Source organism: Passer domesticus, chromosome 1, assembly GCF_036417665.1.
Source record: "Passer domesticus isolate bPasDom1 chromosome 1, bPasDom1.hap1, whole genome shotgun sequence".
In the NCBI taxonomy this organism is placed as follows: Eukaryota; Metazoa; Chordata; class Aves; order Passeriformes; family Passeridae; genus Passer; species Passer domesticus.
In genome coordinates this window covers 91,292,539-91,314,842 of record NC_087474.1, presented here as the reverse complement: position 1 = coordinate 91,314,842, position 22,304 = coordinate 91,292,539, and the positions used below count along the sequence as shown (strand labels likewise).

General features: G+C 35.6%; 1 protein-coding gene across 2 annotated transcripts in view; it reads right to left on the bottom strand.

Moving 5' to 3' along the window:
- Window positions 1–22,304, bottom strand: part of ABCA13 (ATP binding cassette subfamily A member 13) — a 165,693-nt gene that overhangs the window by 54,194 nt on the left and 89,195 nt on the right. Inside the window, exons 36-41 of one of the 2 annotated variants that reach the window (XM_064429242.1) lie at window positions 16,535–16,781; window positions 15,495–15,587; window positions 14,837–14,909; window positions 13,199–13,317; window positions 12,167–12,254; window positions 5,695–5,803 (exon numbers count right to left, since the gene is read on the bottom strand). In XM_064429242.1, the coding sequence (XP_064285312.1) occupies window positions 5,695–5,803; window positions 12,167–12,254; window positions 13,199–13,317; window positions 14,837–14,909; window positions 15,495–15,587; window positions 16,535–16,781 (729 nt within the window). The remainder of the gene's footprint in view (window positions 1–5,694; window positions 5,804–12,166; window positions 12,255–13,198; window positions 13,318–14,836; window positions 14,910–15,494; window positions 15,588–16,534; window positions 16,782–22,304) is intronic. The other variant, XM_064429231.1, reaches the window with a different exon arrangement.

Below are 22,304 nucleotides of genomic sequence, written 5' to 3'. Positions count from 1 at the left end.
ACATTCTTTTTACAGTGCTCTCTTAAGCTTTTTAATGGGCAGAGGTGAAAAATTGTAACAGACAAGCATTCCAACTTTTCCAAAACCACGCAAAAGCGATTCAGGAGTAGGAATATATTTTCTCAGCTTTTTTTCAGCTATGAAGCTTCTGTTTCTTTCTTTTCTCTGTTGTTTTGCCTTTAGTTCACTCCATTTTTCGTGTGTCTTTTTTTTTTCCTCATTTTTGTCTTTCATTAATTTAAAGGGCTCAGTTGTCATCTCTTGTATTGCTCGATTAAAACATTGGGGTTTTTTTATACAACTGAGAGCAAGTGCATTTTTATCAGTCCTGCAAGTCACATTACTATGGAAAAAAGAGGTGGGAAGTAGTCAGAGCTTTACAGTTTAACTATACATTTCAGCAGTAGCACAGCTGGGGCCTAGGCAGGAGAATCTATTTACTTTGAAAACTACACTAGGAACCCCATGCTAAATGCTTAATAGTAGAAGAAGCAGTATACTATTCATTGTATCCCTTCAGCTTCTCTATGATTTCCCTTTTATATTCTCTCTTCCAGGTGGAGCTATCCTCCTCCTTTCCTTGCATTGTTTTGATTAAACAAATTTTAGATTCTAATTTGTTAAAAAGCCATTACTAACGTAATAAAATTAATTCTTCATAAAATATTAGAAGGATTGCAACATTTTGTACAATAAAATGCTATACTTCTTCATTTGGGATAGGAAAGCTCACAGGAGAAAGGAAAATTAATCCACATTAAACAGGCTTGCTGTGAACATTCTGCATCCTGCCCTGTTGCCATTCAGGAGCTGCACTGCTTAGGACACCTTCAACCTATACCAACATCTTACTAATAGTCTTCAATCTGTGCCTTCAAGAGAAAGTGCTCTAGATCTTTTACCTCACATCTACACCAGCTGACTCTCTGTCAGAAAATAAAGGCACACACAATTTGGCATAACTTTAGAGAGTTGGATGTTTCCATCCTGAACATGATAAACAGAAGACATGCGTAGTCCAGTCCATCCCACCTGGGTAAAACTTTCTGCATAAACACACTTCAAAATCTGTGTTTTTTCAGCAAAAATTAGGAAAGTGATATGAACGCAACAACATTTTTTCAGTATCAGTTGGAGAAATCTAGATGAAAAAATCTTAAAGGTCTTCAAGCTTGTATGTCATCACCATAGATTAGTCAAAGCTGTCCCTAGGTATATTTTCTGGTTCCGCACCATATTTTGGATGTGTCTCTTGTCACTTCTTTGTAAACTGTCTGTAATGTCAAGTTGAATCATGCATACAGAGATCAGTTTAGATCTGTGCTACTGATTCTAAATACCATGATTGTGGCAGACTTGAACAGAAGACCAATCTAGCTTTCTTTATTCAAGACATTTCATTTCAGACCAAATAAAATATTATGTATAAGAAAAATTGAGGTAGTACATATATATAAATATATACACACATATATACATATATATATATGACAATATTTCCGTTTACGTAAAATGAGACATTACTATTAACTGAAAATTATATTGTATGGATAATTTCACAGGCAGCACCATCATTAATGGTTTCTATTTTAGTTTCTCCCCACTAACTAGACATGGGTAAAAAGGTTCCACCCAAAGGACATTTCACAGTTTCCTTTGTAATAAGGTTTAAAGTTATAATTTGCAAAGCATTCAGGAAACTATACATCCACTTTCCACCAAAATTCAGCTGAAAATTACTCCCTTGATCCTTCTGGTCTTTTGAAGAACTGAATCTGAAATAAATGAGGATGCTACATGAAAGCTACAATGAATCCTAGTATGAAAGCTTTTTTAAAAAATCAATGACTTCAGTATGGATCCTAAAATGGGGCAGCTGCATTGCAAAAGGCCCTTCTATATTGAGACATTTTTGTTCTTTGAACAATGATGTAAGAACTTTTTTTTGACCACTCTACTTTGCAGACAAAATTATAGATGACAACCACTCCTTTTTTCTTTATATAGCCTTACCCTAAGAATGAGATTATACTCCTTCTCCTATACTCCAGCATAATAACCACATTCTGACTCAAGATTATACAATTAGGTGTGAAAAATAACATTTTTACTTGATCAAAATTTCTATCTTAAGCTTAAGCAAAAAATATTGCCTTTTAGTTTTGTATTCTTCTTACTTCATGATTGCATTTTTATCTGCACACAATTACATTACTTAGTTGCAAGAGTGCAGCATTTCAGAAAAAATATTAGAAAACATCATTCATATACGCTTGAATACCAGTCAGAGGTGAAGGGCTTGGACAAAAATCCTGCATATCTTACTTTTGTTGTTGAAGTGCCTTAGTAACTTTTTAAAAATTCATTTACTAACATGTTCATTTTCATCACCTGCCACTGAATTTATAACCCTCTAGAAAACAGACTGCATTTGATTTCCTCCACAGCTGAGACAGATGACTTTTTCCACAATGGGATCACAGACTTACCTGATGATAAAGGTAGGGGTGGATATCCACATGACAGAGGAATTGACATATTTTTTTATACAAGAAGTATTATGGAACTGCTGTTTCAAAAGAGACATCTGATCCATTTACTACAATAAACTGACATAAACTGATCAGGCCAATTTCTGTTGCTCCATCTAGTTACGTGCACCTCCAGCTCGGCAGACGCATTTTCTTCAACAGACACATCACTATTTACATGAAAATTGCAAGAAACAAACATTGTGACTTCTGAGAAGTCTCATCCTCACTGAGAAATTTACCAACAATCCCAAATTTTTAAGAGACAAGGATGAGGAGAAATCTCTCTACTTGCAGAGAAAGTATTTGAAGATGAGATTATACAATAGCAAAAAGGACTGATTTTTTTAATAACTGAACAGATATGATTTCCTGCTGCTGCATGCTGAAGACTCAGTAACTTGGACTGACAGAACAAAAAGTAATAATCAATTATTTTCAAAGCTTTTTTAACAGATATTAATGCCTAGAGATATAAACCAGTGCAAGGCAGCATATGTCCTCTATACTCTTGGGTAATTTTTTTTCCTTTAAACTTTCATTCCAAATCATAAGTCTATATTCTCTGTATCCTCATGACTGCAGAAAATACTTTAGACAAAAGCAATTAGCCTCCTTCTCAGATGCTTTTTATCAAAACCTCTCACAAACTTGGACTAGTGCTACTGATCTCCACTGAAAATTACCAGATCTGTCCTCTTGGGCAAAGCAGGTAGAACTCAGCATGTGGTCTGTAATGACTCTTCCCTGCTCCAAAGATCTCGGGAGAACTCCTACTGGGTTCATGTTCAAGAAATACACATAGGATATCACTGCAAAGTGAAAGGATTTCTTAGCTTTTGTATGAGCACTTAAACAAGCGGTTGATCTTGTTGGCCTCGCTCAAGGTAGTTTCAATATCATAGTTGCTGCTATTGTTTACACCCATGGCAATGTTCTATTCTATTGTAGTAAGCTTCTTTCTGTAAAGCTTTTTTTTTTTTTTTTTTGTGAAGGAAGAAAAGTGTTTGTTCTTACAGTCCCTTTTAAAGCACCAAATTATTTTTATGTCACTTAAAAGTAGTACAGAAGCGCTGGTTCTGTTAGAAAAAAGTTGTTCTGTGAAATAACATGTCATTAATGCAAGGCACAACTACAAAGCCATGTCTCTGCAACATCTTAACAAACTTCCTCACAGCAATTTCCAACAATATTCTAGAACTGACCTTGCCTATAAACAGAGTTTAGAAGAAGGGAAAAAAAATCAAAAATAATAGATTTCAGTGTTGGAACATAGTGTGAGGTCTTCTGACTACTGACTTACAGGACTGTATATAACAATTTGAATAACAAAAGCATATGAATAGTTCTTTTCTGTTAGAACAGTATCCTTAAATAAGAGAAAGTTAAAAGTCAAAGAGAACTGAGTTCAAGTGGCCCATACAGCACTGGAAAACTGTTTTGTAGAAATAAAATATACATATATATTGGTTTCCACAAACAATACACACATATATATATGTGTGCACACACACAAACACACCAAACCATGAGTACATGAACAAATATATATATACACAGGCATCTAGGTAGGTAACTTGACCTATCTTCCCAAGATTTCCATCACAGTTCCCTCTGCATTATGCATCAAGAACATGATCGGTCCATCTTCATTGCACTTCTCCAATAGATAAACAAACAAACAAACAAATAAATAAATAAATAAATAACTTTCTAGTTCTTTAGCAGCTAAGATATTCTGCCACAGGATTATACAATGAACCCATACTCATACAGATGTCAGTACCAGACTTGAAGTATTTCTTAAGCACTGTTATGCTTGTTGCATTTCTGTGTCATGCAATATCAAAAAATAAATAATTCCCAAAATCTTTGGGATAGCTGTCATTTTCTCTGAGTGACAGTAAACCCTGATTCTCCATGATAGATATAAAAGTAAGGGTACACAAACATTTATGTTCTAGAATGAGATATCTAATGGTATAGAAAAAAAAGCTAGCATCAGTCAGATGCATGAAGTGCAAGGGAAATTGATTTAAAATTGATTTCTATTGAAAATTCTTGTTCAAACATCTTATTTCATTTCATTCAAAGATTTTGTGGAAACATATTACCTTTGATCCTTTCTCATAATTCATTTAGAGAAATGAAACCCCAGCTATCCTGAAAACAAGCCATTACTCTTTTTTCTTGGACATGCCAGAAAGTTTTCTTAATGAATCTCTAGATTCTCAGGATTCCTTCCCCATTTTCACTGATTTAGTCTTCTTTCTTCATTATAAAAACACTTAAAATCATTTTACCATTACAGAAAATCATCCTGACTTTACAAGAACTCTTAAAAATTGGTCAAAAGCTCTTTTTAAATTTCCCTAAACCAAATTCCTGTTTAACAGAATTTTTAAAAATTAAAGGAACTGGAATGAATAGAAGTTAACATGAACTTGTGAAGTTAAGATTTCAAACTAGATTTCCACACCCTTAAAGTTCATCTTTGTTAACAGCTGAGTCTTTGGCAGCAGTCATTTCTTTAGATATCTATTCATCTAGATATTTTTTAGATATCTCTTCCTTTTAGATATATATTCATAAAATTCTTACTTTAATAAAATTTTATAAAGCTCAGGATATCTGAATCAGAGAACTCACATGTCAGATATTAATTGCTCTTTTGTTTTGTACAATAATAATATATAGCAGTCTTTCCTGTTCCTTGAGTAACAGGATGCTATGAAACATCACTCTGCTCTGTGGATTTACAAGCCGTTCTGGATTTACCCTGGATATTTATATAAGGAGATATAGCAAAGTGCCAAAGAAGTTATAAATCCATAATCTGTTGTGCCTTAGTCATGCCATTTAAGTAAGCCCTAGCAGCAGTTTCAGAGAGACTAACATCCCAAACCAATTTACACTTACTTATTCCACAGGAATGTCTTTGTTAGGAACTCATATGACATGTTGAGCTTTAAATTCAAATTTTCCCTTACTGTGTACTATATTCTCCACAAAAACTTTCTATGTAATTAAAATTTTCACTTTACAGTCCTCCAGAGAAATGGAACTCTGAAATCCTACCGTAAACCAAAAAAAATTTCATACTTATTATAGTTTATTTAAAAACTATTTTCCAAAACATATGAATAAATACAAAGAATATTACCATACTGTCTCCAATCCACATTAGAAGGTAAATTCAGCCACAGAAGGAAGTTATTGAGTTCATTTAAGTAGGATGGCAGCGAATGGAAACCTTTTTGGTTATACCACACCTGGAAGAAGGAATGGAAAATGTCAATCAAAAATTGGTTCAATCTGCATGCTGATCTGAAAGTTCACATTCCTTTAAGAATTGTATGAAGACTATCTAATTCTTCTGTTATGACCTTTATTTATAGAAGAAAGTCAACCAAGGCAGAACAGAACTGGTTGATTTGCATAAGTCAACAACATGCAGCAGTTTTATTGTTAGAGCTGTACACATACGTTTATTACTAAATTGAGATTCTCTGATTTAATGGAACCCCTTCCTTTAAACACATGTGTTTGAACAAATAGAGGGATAATAATGTGGAAATAACACCTGCCAGTTTGATCAAAAATACAAAAAGGTGAGTAAAACTATTGCTTAAATTGGAAGAATCACTGAAATTCCAAAGAGACTCCTCTGAATAATACCTACAAATGACACAAAGCATAAACTATCTAGGAACAGAATATTCTAGAAAGAGGGGGAAAGAAGGAATCAAGGAGGCACTGTTTACAAGGTATGAAGCTGTTCCATAGACAAAGTTGTTCACTTTGCATTATGATTGAGAATCCAGCATCAGTGGCTTGTTAAACACGGAGGAAGTTGATGCAGACAAACTTTAAGGCAGACAAGGCAAGCCAGTCTCTCTGAGGAACACAGGGAAACAATACTGTTGTAACCTATACTTTATCATCAGATCATGAAGATTCACCTTGACTTGATAAAGTACTCTTAATCCACACTTCCACTTGCTAAGACCATTGCTGAGAGCTTGATATGCCCCAAAACCAAATATACTGAGCTTTGAGTTTCCTCTGCAGCTAGAAATTAATTCTTATCACCCATTACTGTTAATCATAGTGCCTTTGAACCTATATTATCCATAATGAAAAGGAAGTCAAATTTTTATGGATGTTGATTTTCAGTGTCAGTGACATTTAAACCACCTGATTACTATCCATTTCTCAAATCATAGCACCCTTTCTTCTCCCCTTTTTTTTAAACAGTTGAAAAACTCCTAACCTTTCTGTCTTTGATATCAGCTGTTTGTACTCTGTATTTTGTACATCCCAGGTAGGGCAATTCTCATTGTCTCTCTGGACTCTGAATCATAATGCAAAGTGAACAGGATTTAATATACATCTTTATTGCCCTGACACTCCTCTTTTAAGACTTCAGTTTTCTTAATTTCATAGTTTCTAGAATTGCCATCTATACACTTACATATTAGAAACTTCCCTAAAGATTCTCTTATCATATCTTGATGCTGCTCTCATTTACTTGCAGATGATTCTGCCTTTTTTTTTTTTCTTTCTTCTCATACTATCCAACTACAATCCTTACTTGGACCATAGTTCCAGACTCTGGCTGTTTTTTCTGACACATTCTCCTCTATATTTCCCAGTGTAGCCTGCCTTACCTTCAGTTCTGTTTCTCTGTCTTAATAATTTTCTTCTGATTAATTATCCTGAGTACGTACTTGTTTGAATCTTCACTTTTTTGTGAGGTGACATTTACAATACTCTGAGTCTGTTTTATTTCCTCCCACCAAGAACCACTCTGAGGTCCACTGTCATTTCTTCTCTTCCTCTCACCCTTCAATCTTCTTTGCCACAAGCTCTGTTAGCCATTTTGTAAAAAAATAGCAGCTTTGATCTGCCATTATGCTTACCTGCATTATCTTTCACATTTTCTACTCTTTATGTGATATTCACAACTGCTTGAAATCTCAACAGCATCATCAAATCATCAAGGTTGGAAGAGACCTTTAACATCACCAAGTCCAGCCACTAGCCCAGCACTACCATTATAACTCCTAGACCACTAAACCACATCACCCAACATCAGATCCAAAGACTTCTTAAACACCTCCAGGGATGACTCCACCAACTCCCTGGGAAAACTATTCCAATTCCTGACCCCTGTGACCATGATTTTTTTTTTCCAATATCTAATCTGAGTCTTGCCTGTTTCAGCTCAAGACAATTTTCTCTCATTCTCTCTGCAGGCACAGCAGAAGAGACCAGTCACCATTCCCTACGGCCTTCTTTCAGGGAGTTGTAGAGAGGAATGGGGTCCCCCCTGAGATTCTTGTTCTCAAGACTAAACAAACCCATCTCCCTCAGCCATTTCTCTTAAGACATTTTCTCTAGACCCTTCACAAGCCTTGCTGCCCGTCTTTGGATACGCTTCAGCACCTCAGTGGTATTTTCAAGTGAGGTGCCCAGAACTGGATACAGTACTTGAGGTACAGCCTCACCAATGCTGAATACAAGGGGAAAAACACTGTCCTGGTCCTGCTGGCTATGCTATTCTTGATACAGGACAAGATGTCACTACCTGGGCACATACTGGCTCATGTTCATCTGGGGGTTAACCAGGACCCTCAGGTCCCTTTTCTGCTGATAACTCTCAAGCCACTCCACCACCAGCCTGTAGAGCTGCATGGGGCTGCTAGGACACAAGTTCTGGACATAGCATTTCATCTTCTAGAACCTCGTGCAGTTGTCCTCAGCCCAATGACGGAGTCTGTCCAAGTCTCTCTGAAAAGCATTCATACCTTCACAAGCAGATCAATACCCCTACACATCTTAGTATCACCTGCATATTTACTGAGGGTGTCCACATCCAGATCAACAAGGATGTTAATTAGGACCAGCCCCAAAACAGAGCTCTGGGGAGCACAGCTAGTGATCAGCCACCAAGAAGATGTAGCACCACAACTCTCTTGTCCAGCCATACAAGTTTTTAGCCATCAAAGAGTCAGCCATCAAAGCCACAAGGTGCCGGTTTTACACGGAGCATGGTGTAGGAGACAGTGTAAAATGCTGTACTGAAGTCTGGACAGACAGCATCTACAGCCTTTCCCTCAGCTGGTAAGCAGGTCACTTTGTCATAGAAGGTCAGGTTGGTCACGCAGGATCTGCCTTTCATAAATCCATGCAGGCTCTGCCTGATCCTCTGGATATCTTCCATGTGCCATGTAATGTAGTGGCACATGGTACTCGAACGTCTCAAACCCGTACATCCCCACATTTAAAGAAAAGGAAAAAGAACAAACCCTAACATCTTCCCCTCTTTGCAAAGTCATAAAATTCCTTTGTTCTTCTCCGGTTTAGTTCCCAGAAATTATTCCACAAACTAGATGTCCCATTCATTAATCAACAAGAGTTTTTAACAAAAGGTAGTGAAGGAAAATCTAAGATTCACGAGGAAAACTGAAAATCTTTGCACTGCAGGACCTCATGATTTCTCCTGTAGCAATCAGGGCAAAAAGACAGAAACAAGTGATCAAGGGTAAACTGTCTTTTTCACAGCCCCATACACCTAATTCTAATTCTATTGGTTGTCGAAAGTTTTTCACAAAATAGAAAGTTTTACGTGCATACATAATGAAACTCCATTGCCATTATGTCTGTTGTATTGGGGGAAAAAATGCAATTAAAAAAAACAACAAAGCAAAATTCTGACAACACATCCTCATTTAATTTAGTCAGGGGAAAGGTCACAAATGTTCAGAGAGCACTTTTAAAATAAAGTAATGTAACCAGTATTTAAATTAATACAACAGAGCATTGTGTGTAACAATATATTTTAATATCCAACAAGTTAATTGGAATTATCCTCCAAGCTGCATTATTTAACTGAATAAAACCATGAGGAAATAACCAAATGGATATTTAATATATTATAAACAGGAAAAATAGACATTTAAGGTTCCTCACTTCACCAGAAGGTACATTTAAGGCCTTTTTTCTAAAGACTTGTTTCTTATTCAAAATTATTAGCAAAAGTAAAATATAAAAAAAAGGAAATGTACTAGCTCTAGCTGAAACATCTTTCATATTTCTTTTGTGCCACACAGGTAATTCTTTACAGATGGCAGAAAAGAGATGAGGAACAGAAAATTATATACAGCAATATGATTAATTTTTACTTTATATTCTATCCATATTTAGGAAAATTCTTTCCCAAGGAAAAACACAAACCCTCACCACAGCAGATTGAAGTTCTGTGAAGACATATTTTACATTATTACATAATCTTTTACTTGCCATTAATATTCCAGAACAAAGCTAGATTGACATTTCCTCTAACATATGGCCTATCAAGAAAAAAGGATGAGAAGGAGCAGAGAAGTCCCTCAGCATTGCTGGACCAGATTCATGATTGATATTAAACTAGAAAGATGTAATTTTTTCCTATGGACACTTATACAATTACTGTACTGTAAAGCCTCAAGTCCCAACCTTTGGGATCGGAAAAATATACTCTCCCAAATGACATGTGAACAGAACAATTTGCCTTTCAGCAGTATTTAAAATTATCACATGTTCTTCCTATATTTCCTTATGCTATAAAAACCAGCAGCTCTGATGCTATTATTGAACAATTTTTTGGGCATATTACCACAGGAAGCCAAAGAATATACAGTCAAGAAAATACAAAAAATCGGGAAGTTGTGCTTTTGCTACATAGCAACAATCATCAATGAATGCCAATAATCAATGTTTTTAGTTAGCCATATTTTTCATGTCATAGATATATTTTCTCTTGTATGCACATATACACATTCTTCATGTGTATGCATATACCAGGTGTGTGGTATATACAGCACAGTATGATTAAGTGCAGTAAAATAGTTACTAAATAAAGATTTTTAATTTGAACGAGAAAAAAATCTGGCTTTTCAAGTACTGAAAAAGAATGCATAAAGATTCAGAAATTTTCTAAAATGAAGTGAACCATACAGTAATTCTCTTTAAATGCAAATTTCTCATTTTATTTCATACCAGACTATGTAAATGGTACATTCACTGTCTCATGAACAGACCTGAAAGGTCAAAGTAAAAATCTGGTCATTAGTTACTGAAAGGTTAATGCAATAACTTGACATTGCATCCCTTGAAAGACATTTCCAGGAGATGCTTTAGATAACACAGTGCCCTTTATAAATTTACTTCACTATTTGCTTTGGGTCTGAAATATGAAACTTACTTACTAAGAGTATGACTATAATTTATCCCTGTCCTGATGGCAGGTGGTGCTCTATACCAAACACACTAAAAAAAGGACCACAGCGCAAGCGTGTCAAAACAAGAACCTAAAATGATTAAAGATACACAGGAAAAATTGGAAGTCAGAAAAAAATATTGCTGAAAACTTTCAGGTTTCTCATGAAGGAATGACGGAACTGGAGTTCAAACCTATAAAATATATGGAAGTAGAAGAGAGATTGCAAATGACCAAAATGAAGATGTGTATATGCTCAGATTTGTATATAAAATAGGGAGATTTCTAACAAATTGTATGCGAAAGGCATTAGAAACAGGAATTGATTTTGCAAAACTAAGCATGAAATTACATTGAACTGGAGAAAATCTTTTTTTTGCCTAACACTTTGTCTCAAATGGATTTTGGGATGGAGCTTATTTATGCTGTTCCTTGTTTGGTTTTTTTTATAAGAGCAAATAAAATCTATATTTACATTTAAAAAATGTAAAGGCAGAAGCACCTTTCTTTCATATCCTAATCTAGAATCTGGAAAATTCACAGCTTCCTCTTAAAACAAAACTTGTTTGCCCCAAATACAAAAACAGAGACCTCTCACTGCTATGCATCAATACTTCTCCAAGACTGTTATTCCTCTACTGGTAATGCATCTACATTTAAATGGATCCCAAAAATCAAAGAAGGATTATTCTAAGCACAACTGAAATAAAGGGCTTTTCCTTAAGTCCTTTTGGTATGCAGTAGCCATGAGAGGTACAGTATCTCCATATTGTGAAAACTTGGGATGAGACCTGGTGGCTAACAAGCACTTACCAATGCAGAGGGTTTTATTTCCCTTGGAACATTTTAGAAAGGTTCATTTGAAAAAAGAATAGTATGTTTGTTATGCAGAAGGAGCTGCTCATGGAAGATGTCTTTACTCTTAGGGGGAGGGTGGTGAGAGAAATGAAGCAAGGTAACGTAACCCTTGTAGGCACGAAAAAGCATCAACAGCAACCCATTACTGTGATGTTCAATGCACTTTGGTCAATTCTGACATCAGCTTTTTGCAGAATACAAACAAAAAATATTATTTGGCTGACTACCTAAAAGCAAGTTTTAAACTTAGATTCAAAAATGAGTTCACAGGGACTAAAAAAAAAAAAAAAAGGTATATCATTTGACTAATTTAAAACAGTTTCTCAAACACAGGAGATTGCTTCAAGAATTATGAAAAGAGCTAGACAACAAGAGACAGAGGATTTTTTCCCAATTATTCAAGTGCAAGAATTTCATGTAATGATTTATTATTTGCTAAGTCCTGTGATGTCCGAAGCCTGAAAAAGTAATCAATACAAACATACAGATGTGCACACACACGTGCAACTCTTACCTTAGCCAGAGGCTGAGATTTGGTGTTATTCAATTTTTTATCTTGCAGTTCAAATGTTTTCATCCCTCCAAAAGACCAACCACCGTATCTGGTAGTAGAAATTAAAGTAACAAAAATTATCTGCCTTAAGCTCTGCAGTTTTCTTGCAAAGGTAAAGTTGAGATAGGTACACTAAAGCTTTATTTTTCAACTGAAAGTAAAACTTCACCCCCCACAAACTCCTTCCTTGTTAAAAAGAAGAGGGACAATGCAGTTTTTAATTGGGTGATTATTATTGGACTTTTTTCCAGCAAAAGATAAGAATTTTTGCTTTCTGAAAGCTGAAATCTTTGATCAGCAGGAAGGGGTGTGAGCAAGTGAGGTATTACTGACTTCAGAAGCATCTTGAATAGCTTTATTTCTTCCTAAACCATTCATATATTAGCTCAAATCTTTCATTCAAAGATGCTTACCTCTATCAAATCAGATGCCCTTTCTTTTAATATATAAGTGGCTAACACTTTCTTCTCAATAAAATCATACATGGTCTAATATTGCCACTTACATTATCAGCAGTGGTTGAGTTGTAAAGGCACATAAATAAAATAAATAAACTTCAAAATACAGTAGATAACCTCTGTTGCTGACATCACAGAATATGAAGTATTGCCAGGGGCACACCAGCCCTTTCTACTTCAAAGAAAATATTAATTGGAGCATATCCACCTCTATTAGATTGAGTCTCTGAGGAATGGAAATTATTTTGTTCACCTGTTTTAGATATGCATCTCTGAGATGCTGAAATAGCTCACTACTCCAGAGTATGTCTAGAGGTGATCACCATGCAGCTGCTGGAGGAAGTTCTGAGATGTGACCATTGAGGATCTTTCGTGTTACTTTAAATCGCAGCCTAATGCTACACCTCGATAACAATCACCAGATAAAGACAACGACCCTTTATATTCTCAGTGACAAATGTCTATGCTTTGCATCAGGAAGGACTGTGGGGTTTATACACAAAGGATAAACAAAGGCTAGATGTTTTAAGGTTACCTTGTTTTGTTGGAAGACCTCACTAAATACTCTTCCACAGGGAACCCTGAAAGATTATACAAAATATGTCCTTTCTTATTCTTCACATAGGGAGCAGAGGTATTGAAAGCTGGGCAAATCTGAAAAAAAAGTATACATAAAGTAAGTAAAGGACTTTTAAATAGCAGTGGCACTACATTTAGCCTTATTTTTGGATTTTGATGTAGATTTTATAGCATTTCTTTTTAACTCAGTTTGCTTTTCCCAGCTTTAACAGATTTTCAATAAATTATGAATATTTTTATGTTTGTAAGGCAACTCAAATGATTGTGCCACCTACACATTAGAAATGCCTTTGATTTCCCTTGCAGCCCTGTCAGTCAGTTGGTTTTGAAAACATCAAAACTTTTATATAAGCTTAGGAATGTTTACAGCAATGAAAAAGGCAAGACTGCTTTTTATTTGTTTTTCCTGAGAAGAAACACAAAATAGGCACCAGATAAATATGAGATGAAAGCAAAATTCTAATTAATGTTATAAGCCTCTAAAAATTTTATTGATGAGCTGAAGAGGAGAATAAAGGAAGATGTCTTTCAATGATTCAGTGGGACATTCTCACAACCAAAGAAAAGGTGAAAGATATTAGACTCAATTAACTCTGCAGCTTTACAAAGAAATTTATGCCAATCAACAAACCTACAGAAAATAAAAATTCACTTTCAAAGATTGCTCTTACATAGCTCACAGAAATTGTGCCTCCACTGTCAAGTGACTTCTTTCAGTTTTCATGGTTAATAGACCTCTCCCTGTGAAAGTTCCCATTTGTTTTTATTCAACCTTCTTGTTTTTGAAGTCTCTTGAGTATTAGAGGCAAACTTATTCCTCATACAGAAAAGTAAAAACTAAGTTTCCTCCTTCCATTTTTTCCAAAACTGTATCGCTATATTTCATACGCTACTCTTATTCTAAATAATTATATCATTATAAACAAAATAAACTTTTTTTTTTTGTAGGATACTCCTTTTTGGGGAAATACATTTGTCACCTCAGACAGAGTTTCATATTTTTGTTTATTATTCAACTCAGAGCAAGTCAGCAGGAAAAATAATTCGTTAGGAAGGTCAGAAATTCATTATGTTTTTCAAAATCCTTCATTTCTTGAAGCCTGTTGTATTTTGAATCCAGAATCCAAACCACAAGCAAACTCTCACAATTAAATCTCATTCATGTGTAAATTCTCTGGTGGGTTCTACCAGCTAGGTTCACCCACCCTTCCCTTTGAAAGTCTTCCAGATGTTAAGGAAGTGTTATGTTTAACCTTGTTTTACATGAAGGTTTTTCTAACTCAATAGTCCTATAACACATTTAAAGTAAGTTACATCTGCTGAAAATAGTTCGGCTGCCTCTGATCCTGTTATTTCAGATCAATCTACAGCCATTTCTAGTGCACATATGTGTTTGTATATATATAAACAAGAAAATTGTGTACAATTTCATTAAGTGAAACAGAAGAAAACCTCCAATCATAACAAAGTCGGACCTGTGATAATTTATTTCCGCATCACTTTCACCAGCCCTTCAAAAACAGCAGCCAAGGAATTAGAAGTAATTTACACACATGCATTTTTTACATGTGTAAATAAATAAAAAATTACCTACCTCCTGTTCAGATACACATCTGCATGAATCCTGAGGTGACTCAGATGCCATCTGCCAGCATGAATTATTTTTTCTAATAGGAATAAATGTAATAAAAATTATAACTAGAAAATGAAAGGAATATGTCACTTAACAGAAGAAATCCAGAGAGTAATGAGCAGATCTGGCATGCTAACAACTTCTTAGCATTTGATCACAGCAGCAGCTGTGTCTAGAGTGATACAAATTTTACTCATTTTTATCAAAGTTGATTTATTAAAAATATTTATATAGGCATCAAATGAGCTTCATGTATCATATTCGCAGCAATTATTAAAGCATTGTCACCACTTCATTCCTGAATTTGGAAATCTAGAATGCTTCTTAACAAATATTTTCTTCATTGTCTATTCATCCTTCATATGGACACCAGGCTTGATCAAAATCATCTTGAAATTAATCGGAAAACTGCCACTGACTTTTAAGATGTATGGATCAGACCTTTAATAGTAAAGCCTACTTTGTTCTTCACCTGGATGCCAGTTCCTTTATCAGAAACAATTTGTCACTAACTGCATGCTGCCAAAAAAAGGCTAAGATAATCCATTACACAGAAAGAAAAAAAAAATGAAATGTTTGATATTTAAATTAAAGAAATTGTTATATTAGTTACAATTACCCATGTTGTGAATGTGTGCATCTGTGGTCCCAATCAGAGAAATATCCCAGTAGAACCTGAGAAAGTTTTCCTAGGTTATCATCTTCAGTGCTGCTCAAAGAGGACCATAGGAGTATAAGGAGTTAAGGGGAAAGAAAAATTAAAAAATAAAATAAATAAAGACATGTTGATATGTCTAGCTCTATTAACCTTCAGTCTCAAGGTCCTATATATTTTCCAAGAAATTAAAGCACTATAGAATCCATGCATAGGAAACATACCAAAATAATCTCATTTCAAAGAACTCTATGACATGTAAAGAAAATTCATTACAATTATGGCTAAACAAATCTCAACATCTATCCATGGGCATCCTTCTCCTTATAGTCATGCATTTCTAGCTGTTGGCATTACTAAAGTGTTTTTATGCTTATAAAATAAATTTTTATTATATTTATAAATTCAAACAACATCTTGCTATGTTCAACTGTATATTTGCACAATAAAGAGACTTATATGTGTGATTAGCACTCTATATTTAGATTAATTCTATAGACACTGCACATTAAAAATAAATAAATAAATAATCTAGTTGGTTTTGAAGTTGAACATACAAAAATTAGGTTGAGTAAGAAGAGCAGCAGGTTTTGTAAATACTGTGTGGCATTTTCAAACCCAATAATTGTTTTGAGAAAATAACTTCAGGCCTACACAATTTTTTTAAATGAAGCATGCAAAGGCTTGTTCAAATATGCTTGTTCAAATACACTTGTTCATTTACATATAAATGGTCAGGGCTGGTATTGATTTGAGTTCAGTCTTCTCCAAAGCCTTTGCCCTTTCCTCCAAAAAATCCTTCACACACAAAGCTTTTCCAATTTTATCTTTACCTTATAAATATCTATAAAAGTGTACTGAACATCTATAAAAAACTCCACATAACTATTGCAAAAAGTAACCTATCCTTCTTTCTAGAATGCAAGAAGGTCTTTACAATAGGAGAGCTCAAGGGTAAAGGTCCCAGAGCCCTGGAAATTGATGATGATGGATGAGCCCTTTACCTAAAGAAGGATTCTGCGCTGTCGTAAAGTCTTGGTGTTAGCTTGAGAGAAGGATAATCGATAGCCAGCGGCTTCACACTAAATAAGGCCATTGCCAGCGCAACAAAGAGGACGGGCAGCAGCACATTTGACAGGCTTCCTCTCCAGTCTCGCCTTGTGTGGTGAAACCTCTTCATCAGAAGGGCAACAATCTGTGTGAGAACAAGGCGGGCTCCACACACACTCGAGGCTCCGGCAAGTGAAATATCTAAGTGAGACAAAGAAAACAACCTCTTGGCAAACAAGGAAAACCAAACTGAACTTTTTCGTGTTACGTTGTCAAATACAGAACATGACAGTAATCTACCTCTAATAAAATCAAACTACATAAGCTCAGCATGCTGTCCTGAATGGAATAGTATAGCCCCATACCACATCACTTCCAAGTATGACCAATTAACTAATTAACTCATCCTATGAAGGAAAACAGATATTCAGTTAACACATTTCTATAGGTTCCCATGCACAGCTAATGGCTTACTGAATACTATTTTCCCTAGGTACTCCCTATGGGCCTGTACTGATTCGACCACTCCTTATGCATTTCACCTTTGTTCCTGGACTAATTACTCTGACAAACATGGTCTGTACTCACACTAATATCTTGATCTACCTTGACTGGGATCAGCAGCAACTTTTCCACAAAAATTTCAATGGATCCTCTTCAGAGCATCACAGCTGCTAGGCACATGGATTCTCATAAAAGCATTCTCTTTATTTCCCTGCTCATATGAGACTGATAAAATTTTTGTATTTGTTAGTTACTCTATTCAGTTTTCAGAGCTCATGGGCTGTCCTTCAGATTCACATGGGAGCATGTCTACATCTTATTCAATCTTTACTGACAGACTCCCCCTTAATTTTATTTGATCATTCTCTATCAGACACTTGTGAATCACACCAATCACTCTGCCTCTATTTTAGTCCGTAATACCTTCTAGTTATGTGCAGGTTTTTATCAAACTCTCTTGGCTGTGGCCTTGCCCAGTTGAATGTCCTTCAACCTCTTTCGTTCCTCACAGCATTGCAGAGTGTCTGACAGATTTACTACCACCGGTATTTGTACCGTAGCAAGACTGAATAGCCTGTTTATTACAGTGCTCAAAGTCATGCTATATTTTATGAACACTTGTGATTTGCCTCTTATTACCTTCCCTTCTGCTTATTGAGAGCACTCTAACCAGCATTTCCACATTCCATGTTTAAACAGCTACGTGTATGGAAGTTCTCAAGTAACCTCAAATTAATTGTCCTTAGAACAGGTTTTTTTTCTGAGTTAACAGAATTTTAATCCCAGACCCTTGGCATTGTTCTAACAGAGTATTTTTAGCCAAGCAGTGAGGCAAAGAGGGAGAAAATTAATCACATAATAAAGCCAAACTTCTGACCATGGTCATTGAACAAACAGCTCAAATTCTGCCCTCATTACTCTAGGTAAATACAGGTTGATCACCCTCAGTGCCTGGGAAGGTCACACATCAAATTCTCCAGAAAATTACTCCCAGGATATGAAAAACAAGAAATGACCAGGAATAAACATGATACATTTGAACTGTGTCACCTGAGATCTTAGCATGAATACAGGACTGGTTTGGTGAATGAAGGATGAGCAGTGTGCGCTATTTTGATTTAACAAAGCCTGTGACGTGGTCTCCCACAGCTGAATAGGCCATGGAGGACAAGGTCCACTGGTTGGACTGACAGGCACCACCCTGCAGGCTGGGAACAGGGATACTGGATCCAACTGAGGAGCAGCTGGTGAGTTGGGGTGTCCCTTGGGGGAAAAGATGAGCAAAACACTGGCTAAGAGTACCTTTTAACACAGACGTGTGTGTGTACCTGCACCTGGAGGGGATCCACCCTATTTGGACTCATCTTTCTGTCAGCCACTGGGGTCAAGGAGATCCTAGGAGCACCTAAGAACTCTAGTGGCATCAGGGAGCAAAATCTCTGCTCAGGGAAAGGACAAGCTACAACAGCCACCAGCTGGTACCTGGAAAATTCTGATACCATAAATCAGGAAAAGAAATTTCACTCTGAAGAAAACAATCAAAACTCAAGACTGGCCTGGACATGGTACTAAATAACTTGCTCTTGACCTGCTTGATCTGCATTTTCAGCATTAATATTCTCTGATTTTAACAGACTATAATTAACTAATTTGGGGGTTATTTTGGGGGGAGGGCAAGGGGGGAAATTCCAGTATTTATTCCTTTAACTCCACAACACAATTTATTTCCTTTTTCCCCAGAAAATCCCACTGAGCAGAAATTCTCTCTTTAAGACATTCTAATCACAGCCATAGCTTGCTAATTTGACAGCTAACACCAATGGGATTTCAGGTTTTGAATCTGTGAAGAGAAAAAGTAGCTTCTGAATTCAGATTCTGATTCAGCTTTCAAGTGCTCTGATGAAGAAGGGTTACATTTTAGGCTTGGAATTTTTTGTTACATAAATTGGAGTAGGAGGACGAGACACTCTTGCTAAGAATTATTTTTTTTTTAAGAAAACTTCTTAGGAATGTATTAAGTTCTTCGTATTATCACGGTAAGACTGTTAATAGTTGTCTCACTACAGAAATTGAGACACTCAGAGGCAGAAAAAATTTCAAGGTATGAGTGTTTTTAGACTAAAACACACCAGTAAGTGCTTCCAACTCAACATCCCTGAAATCGTAAAGTATACAATCTCTCATTCATCTAAGTAGCAAAATGCCAGAAAAGAAGCACAGAATTCAATATTTTCTGTAGTCCCAGACCTCATTAACATGATATGTGAATGAAAGAGTCTTCAAAATATTTGACCCTTTGAATCTCTGAAAGGCAACTATGACATCTTCTTTCTGGGGACAGAAAGGGAAATCAAAGCTGCCATCCATTCTTTTTTTCTTGACAAACAGAGCAGAGATAAATTATACAACTTAATTCAGATTGCCAAAGGAAGCAAAACTGTCACCATGAATACAAATAATTGCCCATTTTGTATATCCTGACTCTTACTCAATGTTCACAATGCCAATGAGCCAAGACACACCTCAAGAAGATGCAATAAACCATTATAGGGGAAGTATATGTTTGGCTGCTTAACTCAGGCACTTTAAAGTGATTTATCTTTTCTAAAACCTCATATGTTTATTGTTTAAAATTCTAATTGAAAAGGGTGCCAAATATCTTTCTGAATTATCTTAAATTTCCGTATTTGTGACCTTGAATTCCGTCATTTCATTGTGTTTCAGGTACAAAACAAAATTCTAGTATACTTGTTTTGAATTTTTTCTATTTGAAGATACTGGATGGGCTCTTAAATCTTGCTTTAGGAGACAGGTTATAGAAGTTTTCAATCCATCTTCTGCATAAATAATCTCAACCTTTCACTCTCCTCTTATAAAAATCTTTATACTCCTAATCAACCTTGCTGCTTGTCTCAAATCCTCTTATATTGACACTGTATCAGTCTCAAGATATAATGTGTTCAATGCAGACGTCTAACAGATGTGGAAACACTACTGATTTATATGATGTTATTATATACGCTTGTACTGATCAACTTGTTTTCTTTATGCATCATGCCACTTCATTTGACTGCAGCCACACTGTGAAAAGTGGTCTGCATTGGGCTTTCCATAATAGACTCAATATGGCTTTCAAGATTCCCAAGGTATTAAATCACTCTTTGAACTAGAACCTACAGAATTAATTTTTGCTTCATAAAGCTTCTAAGTAATTCACCACCTACGTCTGGTGTGTATGTCAGCATGCATAAAAACAGCATACATTTATGGGAAAACATCTTCTGATTATCACTGAGAATTATAAAGGCTGGAAGACAAGACCAGCTGACCTCTCTGTTATGAAGTCACTTTTTATGCAGAAAGCTTATGAAAATATCTTCATTAATAATTTAGATCACAGAATTAAAAACCTGACCCAAGTGTTAGAAGCTGTCTTGCTTGACTTACAATTGCAATTATCCACCAGAAGTGCAATTATGTTCACAATTAACTTGTACTTCCCAATTCATTCAGACTCTCTTTTGTATTACAGACAAGACTTTTGCTAGATGCCAATATATGTGAGGTTAATATGAGGTACAGGGAAACAGAACAAGGCCTAAAATCCAGAACCAAGAATTATCAAAATCCTTGCCTATAGACTACTCTAGAATTAGGACCAGGAACAATTATTGTAAAAGTGTCTAACTTGGTATTAAATGATCCTTTTCTCCTGTGATTTTCACTTCTAGAAAACAATGTAATTCTAATGCCTTTTCACAGTGCAGAAGGAAAGATGGGCTATGCAATAGATAAACTAACAGCTTGGAGCATACATTTTCAATTCTGCTTCTCTCACTCTGGCATTTAGGCAAGCCATTTAAAGGACCTCCAGATTATGAGAAGGTAATGCTTGGAGCTGCAATACCCTGGCAAAACAGGTGAGCTAGCTCATATAAAACTGGTTGCATTTGGAGGCTGCACATATTTATTGGTTTATCAGAAGTTTTGTGCCAAAAAGTAGTTCTAGGCTGAGCAAGTGAAGTGACATCATTCCACATGTCAGCACACGCCATACTGGCCCAGAGGCAGTGCTAGCCCACCAATCTGTGCACAGCACTTCATTAGAAGATATAAAAATGTCCTTCCTCTTCTTGCACATTTTTCTACTCATTATAAAAATTATTATTATATTGATTTTGTTTCCAGGAGGATTTTGAAGACAAATTTTCATGTGGGGAATGTGTATAAAAGGCAGTTTGATAGTACAAAGTATAAAGGGAATGCATCTGGTCTGTGTTTCATACAGTAACTGATCCCTGCTTATATCTAATGGAATAATGAGTTCTCTCTATCCAAAGTTGATCAGAAAAATATTTATTTTGGGGGGAATTTCACAAGAGAAGTTCTCTTGGGGCATTTTTAGATATAAATCCTCCTATTCCTCCCCTCAGGCTATTTTTAATTTTAGGCATTGTGAATATTTCTTTTAAAACATTGATTCAAATTGTTTCCATTTTAAGAATTTCCTGTCTGAGTTTCTCCCTGTTCCATACATATTGATTAATCCAATTAAGTAATATTTTTGAAGGCAAAACATGTAGGGTTTTAATTAAAAATTTGGCTTTACATTCTGAGTGCCAGGTCCCAAAATAGGATTCTGCATAGGCATGAAAACCTTTGAGACAGAGTAATAGAGATCTAGGCAACTGTAGAATTTCTCAGTAGAATTAACATGTTTTAAAGCCAAGGAATTGGTGTCTGTCACTCCCCAGCCTCGTAAAGAACTGCCTTCACAACTGAGATCTCCCAAGCCTTTTTCCTCAAACCAGACAGTTGACTGATTAGACAATTTCCTTCCTTTATCTAAGATATTATTCTTGTTCAAAATCTGACATGCTTAATATTTTATCACACTGAAGACCACTGAAAGGATAGTGTGAACAATACATCTGATTCCTATTGAAAAATCAAGAACCAGGATGACCAGAAAATGTGCTGCATACTCTCACTGAAGAAAATCCAACACCCAAATCTCACAATCTAAAAACATGTCCCTAGAAAAAATACCAGCAAACTCATAAAGGAGCCTTTTTAAGCTCTTTATTATTTTTTATTTCCTAGAATAAGGGATACGAACAAAAGTTCATTTGTACACAAAAAGCTTAGGAAAAGAATGGGGCAAACTCTTTTCAAACTTATCACTGTATTTAAAAGAAATACATCCTAAAATCAGACCTA